The following is a 15,246-nucleotide window of genomic DNA, read 5'->3' as shown; positions in this document are numbered from 1 at the left end:
TTGTTAAGTGTTTACCATGTGCCAGACACTGTACTAAGCCTTGGGGTGGACACAAGCAAATCAGGTTGGACACAGTCCCTGTCCCATGTGAGGTGCTCAGTCTCAATCACCATTTTACAGGTGAGGTAACTGAGGCCCAGAGAAGTAAAGTGACTTGCCCAAAGTCAGTCAGCAGACAAGTGGCAGAGCAAGGATTAGAACCCATGTCCTTCTGATTCCCAGGCCTGTGCTCTATCCACTACACCATGCTGCTTCTCATTGCTTCTCAGTGGGTGAACCACTGATGGCTGGGGCCACCCCGGTGGCAGGATTCAGCTCAGCAATATTCCCCCAGCAACTTATCCTCCCCGCCAGGGTGGAAGGCAGAATGGTCTAGAACGGGGCACCAGTACCACAGTGTCTCCGTGCCTGTCCCAGTCCCAAATTTTTCCAAAGCAGATGCTTTTTTGGTGGGCGGTTTCAAGCCACCTGGACCGGGGCCTCCGCAAGGAGCGGCCTTGGTCTCAATCTAAGGCCAGCCCCTGCCAGAGGCTGCGATGTGGGTCCTGCTAAGGCACGCCAGGAAACCAGTCTGCTGCCAGAAGGGCCATAGGCTCCCACAGCTAGTAGGCCTGGCTCCAGAAAAGGTGCAGGGAGCCTGGAGAACACTGGGGCCGGTCAGAGGTGGGGTTGAGGGGAAATTAGACCATCAATCAATCAATCAGTCAGTATTTATTGATCATTCTGAGCATTATCGAGTATTTACTGTGTTCAGAGCACTGTATTAAGCACTTGGGAGAGTATAGTATAACAGAGTTGACAGACACGATCCCTGCCCAGTCTAGAGGGGGAGACAGACATTGATATAAATAAAAAAATAAACAAATAAATTACAGCTTTGTACATAAGTGCTGTGGGGCGGTGGGTGGGGGCATATCAAGTACTTGACAAGTACAGATCCAAGTACATGAGCGACGCAAAAGGGAGCGGGAGTAGGGAAAATGAGGGCTTGGTCGGGGAAGGCCTCTTAGAGGAGATGCAATTTTAATAAGGCTTTGAAGGTGAGGAGAGTGATTGCCTGTCAGATATGAAGGGGGAGAAAGTTCCAGGCCAGAGGGAGGACATGGGCAAGGGGTCACCCATGAAATAGATGAGATCAAGATACAGTGAGTAGGTTGGCGTTGGAGGAGCGAAGTGTGCGGGCTGGGTTGAATAGGAAATCAGTGAGGAGGAGAAGAAGTGATTGAGTGCTTTAAAGCCTCTGGTAAGGAGTTTCTGTTTGATGCGGAGGTGGGTGGGCAACCATTAAAGGATCTTGAGGAGTAGGGAGACATGGTCTGAACAGTTTTATAGGAGAATAATTCTGGCAGCAGAGTGAAGTGTGGACTGGAGTGGGGAGAGACAGGAGGCAGGGATGACAGTGAGGAAGCTGATACAGTAGTCAAGGTGTGCTATGATAATGACTTGGATCAGCGTAGTAGCAGTTTGGATGGAGAAGAAAGGGTGAATTTTAGCAATGTTATGAAGGTAAAATCGACACGATTTGGTGACAGATTGAATATGTGGGTTGGATAAGAGAGAAGAGTAGATAATGCCAAGGTTTTGGGCCCAGGAGACAGAGAAGAGAGTGGTGTTGTCTTAGAGAAGCAGCGTGGCTCAGTGGAAAGAGCATGGGCTTTGGAGTCAGGGCTCATGAGTTCGAATCCCAGCTCTGCCACTTGTCGGCTGTGTGACTGTGGGCAAGTCACTTAACTTCTCTGTGCCTCAGTTCCCTCATCTGTAAAATGGGGATTAAGACTGTGAGCCCCACGTGGGACAACCTAATTCCCCTATGTCTACCCCAGTGCTTAGAACAGTGCTCGGCACATAGTAAGCGCTTAACAAATACCAACATTATTATTATTATTATTACTGATGGAAAAGACACAGGGAGGACAGGATTTTGGGGGAAAGATTAGGAATTCTGTTTTGGACATGTTAAGTTTGAGGTTTCAGCAGGACATCCAAGTACAGATGTCCTCAAGGCAGGAGGAAATATGAGACTGCTGAAAAGGAAAGGAAACTCAACATGTCTAAGACTGAGCTCCTTATCTTCCCTCCCAAACCCTGTCCTCTCCCCGACTTTCCCATCACTGTGGATGGACCACCATCCTTCCTGTCTCACAAGCCCGCATCCTTGGTGTCATCCTTGACTCCGCTCTCTCGTTCACCCCACGCATCCAATCCGTCACCAAAACCTGCCAGTCTCACCTTCGCAGCATCGCCAAGATCTGCCCTTTCCTCTCCATCCAAACCACTACCTTGTTGGTATAATCACTCATCATATCCCGACTGGATTACTGCATCAGTATCCTTTCTGATCTTCCAACCTCTTGTCTCTCCCCACTTCAGTCTATACTTCATTCTGCTGCCTGGATTATCTTTCCACAGAAACACTCTGGGCATGTCACCCCCATCCTCAAAAATCTCCAGTAGTTGCCTATCAACCTTTGTATCAGGCAAAAACTCCTCACTATTGGCTTCAAAGTTCTCCATCACCTTGCCCCCTCCTGCCTCCCCTCCCTTCTCTCCTTCTACAGCCCAGCCCGCACACTCCGCTCCTCTGCCGCTAACCTCCTCACTGTGCCTCGTTCTCGCCTGTCCCGCCATCGACCCCAGCCCACATCCTACCTCTGGCCTGGAATGCCATCCCTCCTCACATCTGCCAAACTAGCTCACTTCCATCCCTTCAAAGCCCTACTGAAAGCTCACCTCCTCCAGTAGGCCTTCCCGGACTGAGCCCTGCTCCTCTTCCCCTCCACATCGCCCCACTCCCTCCCTCTGCTCTACCCCCCTCCCCGCCCCATGACACTTGTGTATATATGTACATATTTATTATTCTATTTATTTTGTTAATGATGTGTATGTATCTATAATTCCATTTATTTATATTGATGCTACTGATGCCTGTCTACTTGTTTTGTTTTGTTGTCTGTCTCCTCCCTTCTAGACTGTGAGCCCATTGTTGGGTAGGGATTGTCTCTATCTGTTGCCGAATTGTACTTTCCAAGCACTTAGTACAGTGCTCTGCACACAGTAAGCACTCGATAAATATGATCGAATGAACGAACGAATGAATGAATGAATGAAAGATCAGGGCTGGAGAGGTAGATTTTGGAATCATCTCTATAGATGGTAGTTGAAACTGTAGGAGCGAATAAATTCTCAAAGGGAGTGGGTGTATGGAGAATAAATAGAAGGAGGTCAGAACTGAACCTTAAGGAATTCCCACAGTTCAATGGTGGGAGACAAGGGAGGAGTCCACGACAGGGACTAAGAAGGAGGAAGAGAAAGGAGGAGAACCAGTAGAAGATAGTTTCAGTGAAACCAGGGTTGGATAACGTTTCAAGGAGAAGGGAGTGGTTGACAATGTTGAAGGCGGGTGAGCGGATAAGGAGGATTGGGTTGGAGAAGAGACCACTGGGTTTGGCAAGAAGCAGAACATAGGTGACCTCTGAGAGGACAGTTCTGGTGCAATGAAGGGGGTGGAGCCAGATTGGAGGGAGTCAAGGGGCGAATTGGAGGAGAGGAAGTGGAGGCAGCATGTGTAGAAAACTCGCTCAAGGAGTTTTCAGAAGAATGGTTGGAGGGAGATGGGGTGATAACTGGAGAGAGCCAGGAAGCCAAGGAAGGGCTTTTGTAGGATAGAGGAGACATGAGCATGTTTGAAAGCAGTGGGAAAGAAGCCACTGGAGAGTGAATGGTTGGAGATGGTGATCAGGAAGGGAGAAAGGGAGGGGACAAGGATTTTGATAAGGCATGAAAGGCTAATAATTATGGTACTAATGATATAATTAAGGGATGGGGTCAGATGTGTAGATGGAGGGTGTGGATTTTGAGAGAAGGCAGGGGATCTCCTCTAGAGATACAACTGGGAAAGCTGTGAGAATTGAAGAAGGGACAGGAGGAAGGAGGGACTGGAGAGAAGCGGGGGAGAAGGAGGGCTCACTAGCTGGGTCATTCGGGAGAAGGAGGGCTCCCTGGCTGGACCATTTGGGAGAACAGACAAATGATCCCTGCCCTCACGGAGGACCCAATCTAGGAAGCGAGACAGGACAGACCCATGGACCATCCCCAAGCAAGCGGTCCAAAAGATTCAGCCTCCTAGACAGGTATGAGTGAGGGGGTAGGAGAAGGGGTTGGGGGCGGGGGTAGGAGGGCAGGAGGAAGGGAGGCTGTGATCATGCAGGAGTGGGAGGGGAGCTAGTGGGGAAGGTGATCAGGGGAGGAGTGAATGGAAGTGTTATTAATAATAATAATAGTACTTGTTAAGTGCTTACCATGTTTCAAGCACTGTTCTAAGCGCTGGGATAGATACAAGCTAGTCAGATTGGATACAGTCCCTCTCCCACGTGAGGCTCACAGTCTTAATCCCCATTTTACAGATGAGGTAACTGAGGCACAGAGAAATTAAGTGTTGTTAACTCTTTGAGGGCAGGGATCATGTCTACCAACTCTTATATTTGTTCTCAAGTGCTTAGAATAGTGCTCCGCACACAGTAAGTGCTTTAAAAATACCATTGATTGATTGATTAATTCAGTGGGGGAGGTGCCTTTGCTGATGGTTCTGCTGGATCTCAGACAGTCCAGCTGTCATGACTCAAACAATCAATCAGTCAGTGGTATATATTAAGCTCTTGCTGTGGGCAAAGCATTCGGGAGAACACAATAGAGCTGGTAGATAGGATCTCTGTTCTTCAGGAACTTGCAGTTTAGAGGGGGAGAAAGACATTAAAATAAATTAGAGATAGAGGAGAGTGTAGGCAAAGTGGGGCTAAGGGTGGGGTATAAAAGTGTCCAAGAGTACAGATCTAAGTGCTCAGGCAATGCAGAAGATAGGCTGAATAAGGCGGGGAAATGAAGAATTAGTCGGGGGAAGGCCTCTTGGAGGAGATGTGATTTTAGAAAGGCTTTGAAGATGGGGAGAGAGGTGATCATTTTTGTATTGAATGGAGAAGAGTTCCAGGCCAGAGGGAGGATGTGAGCAAGGGGTCAGCACTAAGACAGGTGAGACTGAAGTACAGTTGAGTAAGCTGGCACTAGAGGAGTGAAGTTCGAGGATCAGGTTGGAGACTGATGAGGTAAAGTAAGAGGAGGAGAGCTGGTTGAGTGCCTTAAAGCTGATGGTGAGGCACTTCTGTTTGATGCGGAGGTGGATGAACAACCACTGGAGTTTTTTGAGGAATGAAGAGATATGTACAGAATGGTTTATTTTTAAAATGATCAGGACAGGAGAGTGAAGTAAGAATTGGAATGGTAGGAGACTGGAGGCAAAGGGGTCAGCAAGAAGGCTGACGCAGTATCTCTCTGACCACTCCTCAGTTTCTTTTGCCAGTTCCTCCTCTGTCTTTCACTCCCTAACTGGGTGGGTGGGGGCCCTCAAGGCTCAATTCTCTGTCCCCATCTGTCCATTTATACCCACTCCCTTGGAGAACTCAATTGCCCCCACAGCTCCAACTGCCATCTGTATGCAGATGATTCCCTAATCTACCTCTCCAGCCCTGACCTCTCTCCTTCTCTGCAGTCTCGCATTTCCCTCCTGCCTTCAGAATTAGTATCTCATTTACCCACTCTATTTTCCCCACCCCGCCACTTCAACACTTCCACACCACTTCCACACCAGAGTTCTCAACCCTTAAGTACTTAGATACTATCCTTTCCCTTCCCCACTGCCCATCCCCAGCTCTTAGGTACCTATCTTTAAACTCAGTTCCTTCCCTTATTTTTCTTTAATGGTATTTGTTAAGCATGTACTATGCCTCCAAGAACTGTACTCAACGCTGGGGTAGATACAAGATAATCAGGTTGGATGCAGTCCATGTCTCACATGGGGCTCACATTCTTATTCCCCACTTTACAGATGAGGTAACTGAGGCACAGAAAAGTCAAGGTCACAACGCACAGCAGACAAGTGACAGGGCCGGGATTAGAACCTGGATCATCTGACTCCCAGGTCTGTGCTCTTTCTATTAGGTCATGCTGTTTCCCTTATTATTTATTATAGTGTCTGCCTTCCCTCATAAATTGTAAACTTTTCGAAGGCAGGGATTGTGTCTACTAATTCTATTGTATTCTCCCAAACGCTTTAGTCCAGAGCTTTGCACCCAGAAGGCCTCAATAAATACTACTGACTGATTAATAGATAACCTTGCCCCAGCCTTTAGCACAGAGGTAAATGCTTAATAAATCCCCTAATAATAATAATACTTTCAGTTGCTCGTCTCTGAACTCTCCCAAGTGCTTAGTACAGTGCTCTGCACATAGTAAGCGCTTGATTGATCTAGGATTGGCCTCCATGCCGAGGGCCTGTGCTTCCTGCCAATCAATCCATCAGTGGCATTTATTGAGCTCTTATTGGGTGCAGAGCACTGTACTAAGCACTTGGGAGAGTACAATACAACCAAGCTGGTAGAAACGATGCCTTCCCACAAGGAGCTTACAGTCTACCCAGGGGGGATAGACATTGAAATAAATTATGGATGGGGGTAGAATATAACAATATGGACATAGGTGCTGTGGAGCAAGGGTGAGTATCCAAGGGCTTAAGGGGTACGCAGCCAAGTTTACAGTCGACATAAAGGGGAGGGTGGATAGTGGAAATAAGGGCTTTGCCCATCTCACCCACGGACATAGGAAATGACAGCTGTGTGGGGGTGCTGAGGTGGGTGGTGCACACCACCCAGGGCTGGGCAGAATGAGAGAGTAATAGCTGAGTCCTTTCTGCCCTGCTCTGCAAGGCAGGGGCCACGGGGAACAATTTGGGGAACACATAAGGGGTGTTTCCCTCTTTTCAATCCCTCCCCCGTGCTCAAGCTGGGGGGCAGAGTTGGCTACCCTACACTGGCACGGGATCCGGGAGGGTAGGGTGAAAGGGGCAGCTGGGGAAGGGAGGAGCTGGGATGACACCCCATAACAAAACCTCTTGTGGGAAAGGATCAAGTCTATCAACTCTGTTGTACTGTAAACTCCCAGCAGTGCTCTGCACACAGTAAGGGCTCATGAATATCATGAATTGATTGACTGATTGATGAATTGTGAATTGGTTAATCTAAAGCAATCTCAGGAGGGTGGGGATATTCCAGTTGGGATGTTCCATGTGGGGGGGGGGGGGTTCTGAGACCCTGAAAATTCCCATTACCCTAGCCCCAAGGGGATCTGCCCCCTCCTCCCCCAACCTATCAGGGGGCAGCCCTGGGCCCGTTTTCCCAAATCACGACCAGGCTATTGTCAAGGTTCCCTTGGCTACGGGTTGGCATTCTGACATCACGGTGATGACGCACCACAATCTGAGGTTTAGAGTGTGTGTTGCGCCCAAAGGCTCAGGCGTTGGAGAGGGAGGAAAGTGCGATCAAGAACAGAGCCATGGAAGACCCTGGCTCTGTTTCCCTCTCCAATTCCAGAGTCGAAGACAGGTACAGTTGGAGGGGGCAAGGGAGGAAGGATAACAGAGGGGTGGGATTTAGGAAACTTGCTTTTCTGTTTCAACCCCTGCCTGAAATACCCTCCCCACTCCTCTTTCCCAAGCCACATCCCTCATCTTCTTGAGCTAAATAAGCTTCTTGAGCTTGGGGAGGTTATACCAGTTTACCTCTGTTATTTATGTGGAGGTTTTCTGTTTTGGCTCCATGTATGTGTAGGTATGTTTGTGTGTCTATGTGTGTGTGTGTGTGTCTGTCTGTCATATCTCTCCCCATCAGACTGTCAGCCCCTTCAGGGCAAGGACTCTCTTGGTTCCAGTACCCAGTCCAGGGCTCTAGCCCCAGTGGACTTTCAGGACTGGGTGCCTAAGAAATCCCACTTCCCTGCCCACCCAGGAGGGACTTGGTATTGTGAACATATCACCCTCACCCACCCACTTTAAAGAGAGCTGTCATTTCAACTGTGAAGAATAGACAGTCCACTTCAGCTGGGAATTGGCAAAAGGAAAAAGAGATAGGCTACTTTAGCAAATGACAAGGTGACCCTTGGGCAAATCTCAGTAAAAAGATCTGGTCTGACCGCCCTTTGGGCCCCACCCTTCTAGGAAGCTCCTGGCCTCTGCCTAGCCCTTGATCTTGATGCACATCGGTCCTGGTTCTTCCCCAGTCGGGTGCCTCTCGCCCTAGGTGGTCTGTCTGAGGAAGCTCTGAAAATCAAGACTTCTGACAATAAAACCAACAAGAAGCCCAAGAGCAGGATTGATGTACTGGCCACGCCGAAAGCCAACCAGCAGATCCATACAAACAGGTGAGTCTGGGTGGCTGGATCAGCCCAGTGGGGGCCTGGGCTGTAGGTTCCCCGACACAGTTTCAGTTTCCCCAGCTGGAAAGTGAATCTTCATTCATTCAGTCGTATTTATTGAGCACTTACTATATGCAGAGCACTGTACTAAGCACTTGGAATGTACAATTCGGCAACAGATAGAGACAATCCCTGCCCAACAATGGGCTCACTGTCTAAAAGGGGGAGACAGGCAACAAAACAAAACAAGTAGTCAGGCATCAATACCATCAAGATGAATAGAATCATAGATATATACACATCATTAATAAAATAGAGTAATAAATAATACATACAAATATGCACAAGTGCTGTGGGGAGGGGAAGGGGAAAGAGCAGAGGGAGGGAGTAGGAGGAATGGGGAGGGCAGGAGGGCAGAGGGAAAGGGAGGGCTCGGTCTGGGAAGGCTTCCAGGAGGAGGTGAGCTCTCAGTAGGGCTTTGACGAAGAGAAGAGAGTCAGTTTGGCGGATGTGAGGAGGGAGGGCATTCCAGGTCAGTGGCAGGACATGGGCCAGGGGTCGACGGCGGGATAGGCGTGAACGGGGGACAGTAAGGAGGTGAGCGGCAGAGGAGCGGAGTGTACGGGGTGGGTTGTAGAAGGAGAGAAGGGAGATGAGGTGGGAGGGGGCAAGGTGATGGCGAGCTTTGAAGCCAAGAGTGAGGAGTTTTTTTCATGCGAGGGTTGATAGGCAACTACTGGAGGTTTTTGAGGAGGGGAATGATATGCCCAGAGCATTTCTGTAGAAAGATGATCCGGGCAGGGGACTGAAGAATAGACTGGAGCGGGGAGAGACAGGAGGATGGGAGATCAGAGAGGAGGCTGATGCGATAATCCTGTCAGAATAATATGAGCGCTTGTACCAGCAAGGTAGCAGTTTGGATGGAGAGGAAAGGGCGGATCTTGGTGATGCCGTGAAGGTGAGACCGGCAGGTTTTGGTGACGGACTGGATGTGTGGGATGAATGAGAGGGCAGAGTCAAGGATGACACCTATCTGCAACTATTGATCAGCCTGTCCGGGGAATGGGGCCAGCCCTTCCTCCTTCTAATTGTCCCCCACCAGCCCGCCCCTTCTCAGGGCTTCTCAGGGGGAGGGTTCCTCCAAGACTCTTTTGGGGGGCTTTTGGCTCCCCATATCTTCCCTGAAACCATCAGTCGGTGTCTTCCAGCTCCTCGGGTCACTGGCCAGATAAGAAACAACCAGACAACTCTCACAAAATGAAAATGCCAAGTAAGCCACCCCAGCGATTCCTCAGTCCATCAGACCTCCTGGCCGCTGGAGGGAAATCTGACCCACTGGCAAAAACATGGCCAGGCCAGAGTGTGTGGGTACTCCCCTATCAGAGCCCAGTAGGAGTATTTAGTAACAGTATTTATTAGGTGCTGATTGTGTGCCGAGCACTGTACTGAGAGTTGGGAGAGAAACCACAGGAGCCCGGCTTTGTTCTGTTGCCATAGCAACAACTGGCTGGGGAGGGGAGTTGGGGGGGAACGGGGCCGCTGAATCTGAGCCAAGTAGCCCAGCTTGCAGCCATGCAGAGAATGTGACAAGGGGGATGCTTGCCATGGATGCGGATGGCAGAAGGGGTGCAAATCTCCTCTCCCACCAGCACCTCCCTTTTCTTCCATCCCTTTCCCTTCCCCTCCCCCCTTTCCATTTGCTGCCACTGGAAAATGGCAAGTGATGGAGAGGGTGGGGCTCAGGGCCAGATTCTTGGGGTTGCCAACCTGACTAGCTCAGGAGGAGGGGAGGGACAGGTTTCTAAGACCATTTTCTGTTCTAGTCATAAGTCTCAGACTCGAACAACTTGCTAAACCCAAACCGATCTACCTGTTTTACAACGAAAACAGGTAAGGAGACACTTAACTGGAGGGTGGCAGGGCTTTTATTCACCAGAATGCCTGCCGATCCGATCCTTTGCCAGAAGTCGGGCAAGTCAGGGAAGGAAGCCAGGGGTAAATATCTCATCGGGATTATCCCACAGAGTGGATGTATGGGTTCCAAAGAATGAAGTTGGACCAACTATTATGAGTGTGTATGCGTGCGTGGTTGAGTCTGACTGGAACCCTTGAGGGCAAGAACCAACCTGTTTCTTCCTCCGCTCCACCCAGCAGTGTCCAGCATAGGCTCTGCTCACAGCAGGTCCTCAGGACAAGCTGAGGATCGACTGAACCACTGAGAAGCAGCGTGGCTTAGTGGAAAGAGCAAGGGCTTGGGAGGCAGAGGTCGTGGGTTCTAATCTAGTCTTGTCAACTGTGTGACTTTGGGCAAGTCACTTAACTTCTCTGTGCCTCAGTTACCTCATCTGTAAAATGGAGGTGAAGACTGTGAGCCCCACATGACACAACCTGATTACCTTGTATCTACCTTAGTGCTTAGCACAGTGCCTGGCACAGAGTAAGCGCTTAACAAATGCCAACATTATTATGTCAGAGCAGCCCCGGCCTTGAGGGTTGGACCTGCGAGTGGGGAGGGCACAGGTTCGTCCTGTGTAGGCCTCGTCTCTCTGGCTCTGTCCTCCTGGACTACCTCTTGCTGGGGCAGAGTGTTTTTTGGAGGGAAGTGTTGTAGGTGATTAGTTCTGTGTCCCTGCAGACCATCACCCATCTGGAATGTATCACGGGCTGCTATGCTGGCAGAGGCCTCACCACGTTTGAAGACACTGTCAGCCCCGAAGACCTCGAGTAACATCTGGCTGACAGGACTTTCCAATTCCACCCCAGTAGGAGCCTTTGTCTTCCTGGGTTTGCTCTCCCCTCCTCGTCCTCCCCGCCCCCCTCGCCCAGCTCCGGGGGTGATCTGAAAACAGCAGACCCCAGACTGGGAATGAGGACGTCTGGCTCTGCCACGACATTGCCTCTGACTGTCCTTCTCCCTCTCTGGGCTTCAATTTCTAAGTCTGTAATATGGAGAGATTGGCCTCCACAGAGGCTAAAGGGCATCTCCAAGCCCAACTCCATCCCAAGTTGTCTAGGTGGCAACCGCTCCAGTAGCTGCGGCAGGAGCCTCTTGAGAGGTCACCCTGTCCATCCCCCCTGCTTCCAAAAGGGACCCTACCGGAGCCATCTCAGACAGATGAGAAACTCTCCCTGAGGGGGCAGGACGGGTGGCTGAGCTGGGCGACCAAGCCATCTCCCTCCCCGCCCCTTAGAAGGAGGAGTGGGGGGATGGGGGGGAGTTGGTGAGAGGGGGAGGAGTGTGGGGGGGGGGGCGTCTCGCACCTCTCTCTCCTGCTTCCAGGTGTCTAAGGCGGCACTGACTGCCCAACCCAAACCTCGCACCATAGAGCTGGCGGTCCCTAAGAACCAGGCATCCCACTCGACTAAGAAGCTGACCAAGATTAAGTTTCCTTCATCAGACTTGAAACGGCTGCAGTCGCTAGCTGGTACAAGTCCTCTCCTTGCTGCTGACTGTCTCCCTCCCCTCCACCAAAGCCTTAGGAAGCCCCAGGAACCCCCCTTGCCCTTTGGGGCTGGAGTCAAGAGACCGGGGTTCTGATAATAGTGGTATCTGTTCAGTGCTTATTATGTGTCAAGCACTGAGCGGGGGTGGATCTAAAATCATCGGGTCAGACACAGTCCTTGTCCCATAGGAGGCTCCCCATCTAAGGGGGAGGGAGAACAGCGATTTCAACTCCATTTTAGAGATGAGGAAATTGAGGGCCAGAGAAGTGAAGTGACTTGCCCTGGGTCACACAGCAGACTAGTGGCAGAGCTGAGATCAGAACCCTGGTTTCCTGGTTCCCGGGCCTGTTCTCTTTCCATTAAGACATGGGTTCTAATCCCGGATTCACCACTTGCCTCCTGTGTGACCTCGGTCCAGTCTCTTCACTTGTCTGGGCCTCAGTTTCCTCATCTGTAAAATGGGAACCCCTGTTCTCCCTCCCCCTTAGACTGTGAGCCCCATGTGAGAGAGGGATTGTGTCTGATCCAATGATCTAGTGTCTAGCCCAGCGCTCAGTACAGTGCCTGGCACATGATACGTGCTTAACAAATACCATTAAAAATAAACGGTGAGCATGTTGACGATCGGCAGACTAGCCCACAGATGAACAACGCCTGGGTCCAGGGACCTCCATTCTCCCCCTAGTCTGGAAGGGAAGCTCCCTGTGGGCAGGGATCGCTGCCTATAGACTGCATTGCACTGGACTCTTCCAAGCGCTTAGTACAGTGCTCTGGACCCAGTGCTCAATCCATACCATGGATGGATTGATTGATTGATTGGGAGGGGGCCAGAGCACAGGCAGGAAACCTCACCAACTTATCATTATTTCTTCCAGAACCGAAACCAGAGCCTCGGTCATATCTACCTAACAGACCTGCCCAGTGGCCCGTGGGGGAAAGCACCAAGAATGCCGTGGCATCACAGCGTATCATCCAGCTAGCCAAGCCGAAGGAGCGGAAGGGGGTCCGTGGGAAGTACAACCCCTACTTAATCTCCCAAGCCACTCTGATGGCCGAGGCATCTCCTCGCACTTTAGAACTTTCTACCCCCCGCACTGTGAAGCCGAAAAGACTCTGAGATCTCTTCGGCTTTCCTTCCTTCTTTTTCTTTCTCTTGCTCGGTCCTTCCCTTTCTTTCCCTTTCCTTGGTAAAAGGTCTCCTCTTCACTCATCCTCTTGTGGTCCGTTGTGAATTGTGGGGGCCGAAGGGGGAGCTGGAAGGCGCCGTGGAGGAATGGGGGATTCTGGGAGATTGCCAGTCGGCGGATGATTTCCCCAAGACACGGAATCTCTGAGCTCTCTCTCCTAGAGTGGCTATCGATCCAGTTTTCAGCTTGTCTGTCCTCTGGCCAGTGCTGATATGGAGATCTGGAAGAGGCGCTCGATTGCTCTGCAGCAAGGGAAAGGGCTGGGTGGTGTCCACCCAGTGGCAAGGTCAGCGGCTGGGAAAAGCAGTTTAACCATCCATGGGGCTCCCTTCTAGATGATGCGGGAATTCCCGTTTGGAGGCAGGGGGCTGGACCAGGTGACCTTTGGAGGTCTCCCTAAGTTCTAATCCTCTTTTGAAATTGAGATGCAGCATGGCCTAGTGGACAGAGCATGGGCCCGGGAGTCAGGAGGCTCTGTGCTCTAATGCCGACTCTGCCACTTATCTGCTGTGTGACCTTGGGGAAGTCACTTTGCTTCTCTGCGTCTTAGTTACCCCATCTGTATAATGGGGAGTAAGACTTTGAGCTCCATGTGAGACAGGGACTATGTCCAACCTGATCACCTTGTATCTACCCAGTGCTTAGTACGGTGCCTGGCACTTAGTAAGTGCTTAACAAATAGAATTTAAAAAAAAATTGACCTTGATCCTGCTGCAAATCAGAGGGTGGGGCTTAAACCAAGACAAGGCTACTCCTTTCTTGTTGCTTTGCACTTGGCCTTCAGTCTTTCAGTAGTATTTACTGAGCATCTATTGGGTACTAAACTGTGGACTAAGTGCCTGGGTGACTCCTACAGCAGCCCCTGGCCTCAAAGAACTTACGATCTCATGGGGCATTATTTACTGTAAGTGGGAGAAAGAGGAAGAGAAGGAGGAGGATGAATAAGCATACAACAGAGCTAAGAAGAGTGAAGAAAGGTAAATTCGGGAATAAATAAGTAAATAGCAAGTCCTTAATAAATACCAAAATTATGTAGTAGAGGTAGTCAATCATATTTATGGAGTTTTTACTGAGTGCGGAGCACTGTACTAAGTGCCCGGGAGAATACAATATAACAATAATCAGACACGTTCTAGCTTACAGTCTAGAGGGGGAGACAGACAAATTCAAATAAATAAATTACAGATAGGTACATAAATCCTGTGGGGCTGAGATGGGGGAATGAATAAAGGGAGCAAGTCAGAGTGACGCAGAAGGGAGTGGGAGAAGAGGAAAGGAGGGCTTAGTCAGGGAAGGCAATTGGAGGAGATGTGCCTTCATTAAGGTTTTGAAGAGGGGGAGAGTAATTGTCTGTCAGATATGAGGGGGGAGGGCGTTCGAGGCCAGAGAGGGGATGTGGGCGAGAGGTTGGTGGAGAGATAGGTGAGATCGAGACACGGTGAGAAGGTTAGCATTAGAGGAGTGAAATGTGCAGGCTGGGTTGTAGTAGGAGCGTAGCGAGGTGAGGTAGGAGGAGATGTGATTTTAGGAGGACTTTGAAGGTGGGGAGAGTAGTGGTCTGGCATCTATGGGCGGGGAAGGAGTTCCAGGTCAGAGGGAGGACGGAGCAAAGGGTCGGCAGTGAGCTAGATGAGATCGAGGTGAAGCTGTCTAGAAAGGGTTACTAGAGGGAAAATTAGGTTGGAGTAGGAAAAAGGTAGGGATGTAGGTGGTCATGGTTCCTCCCAATAGCCTGTGGCTTTGGAGACAGAATTCTGGGCTGGATGAACCATTGGTAAATTAATAGTATTTACTGAGCACCTATTGGAAGAGTACAATAGGATTAGTGGACATGAACTCTGCCCTCAAGGATCTTCCAATTCCGTGAAGGAGAGAGAGACACTTAAATTACAGATTCATTCATTCAATCGGATTTACTGAGTGTTTACTGTGTGCAGAACACTGTACTAAGCACTTGAAAAGTACAATACAGCACTAAAGAGAGGCAATTCCTGCTCGCGACCGGCTTACAGTCTGCGGTGGGGGTGGGGGGCAGACATCAAAACTAGTAAACAGGCATCAATATAAATGAAAAAAATTATAGATGTATGCATATATCCATAAGTGCTGTGGGGTGGGGGGAGGGAGGATAGAACAAAGGGAGCGAGTTGAGGTGATGCAGGAAGGGAGGGGGAGCTGAGGAAAAGGGGGCTTAGTGTGGGAAGGCCTCTTGGAGGAGGTGCGCCTTCAGTAGGGCTTTGAAGGGGGGCAAGAGTGATTGGAGGATTTGAGGAGGGGGAGGCGTTTCAGGCCAGAGGTAGGACGTGGGCCAGGGGTTTGCAGCGAGACAGGTGAGATCGAGGCCACAGTGAGAAGGTTAGCACCAAAGGAGCAGAGA

At 50.2% G+C, this 15,246-nt stretch overlaps 1 protein-coding gene across 1 annotated transcript; it reads left to right on the top strand.

Moving 5' to 3' along the window:
• The first annotated feature begins 536 nt into the window (after positions 1–536).
• THEG (theg spermatid protein) lies at positions 537–12,894 on the top strand. The gene is made up of 8 exons (XM_029051530.2): positions 537–663; positions 7,316–7,430; positions 8,104–8,244; positions 9,447–9,508; positions 10,062–10,128; positions 10,874–11,000; positions 11,519–11,663; positions 12,558–12,894. The coding sequence occupies exons 1-8, from the start codon at positions 537–539 to the stop codon at positions 12,797–12,799; spliced, it is 1,026 nt and encodes a 341-aa protein (XP_028907363.2). The 3' UTR covers positions 12,800–12,894.
• The last annotated feature ends 2,352 nt before the right edge of the window (positions 12,895–15,246 follow it).

The sequence above is a fragment of the Ornithorhynchus anatinus genome, chromosome X1, assembly GCF_004115215.2.
Source record: "Ornithorhynchus anatinus isolate Pmale09 chromosome X1, mOrnAna1.pri.v4, whole genome shotgun sequence".
Classification (NCBI taxonomy): Eukaryota; Metazoa; Chordata; class Mammalia; order Monotremata; family Ornithorhynchidae; genus Ornithorhynchus; species Ornithorhynchus anatinus.
The sequence above is the reverse complement of the archived record's forward strand: the minus strand, read 5'-3'. Positions and strand labels throughout refer to the sequence as shown.

Coding starts and splice junctions, on each gene's coding strand:
- THEG (XM_029051530.2), top strand. CDS start 537: ATGTGGGTCCTGCTAAGGCACGCCAGGAAACCAGTCTGCTGCCAGAAG. Junction 7,431..8,103: donor AATTCCAGAGTCGAAGACAG/GTACAGTTGGAG, acceptor GTTCTTCCCCAG/TCGGGTGCCTCTCGCCCTAG. Junction 9,509..10,061: donor TCACAAAATGAAAATGCCAA/GTAAGCCACCCC, acceptor TTTCTGTTCTAG/TCATAAGTCTCAGACTCGAA.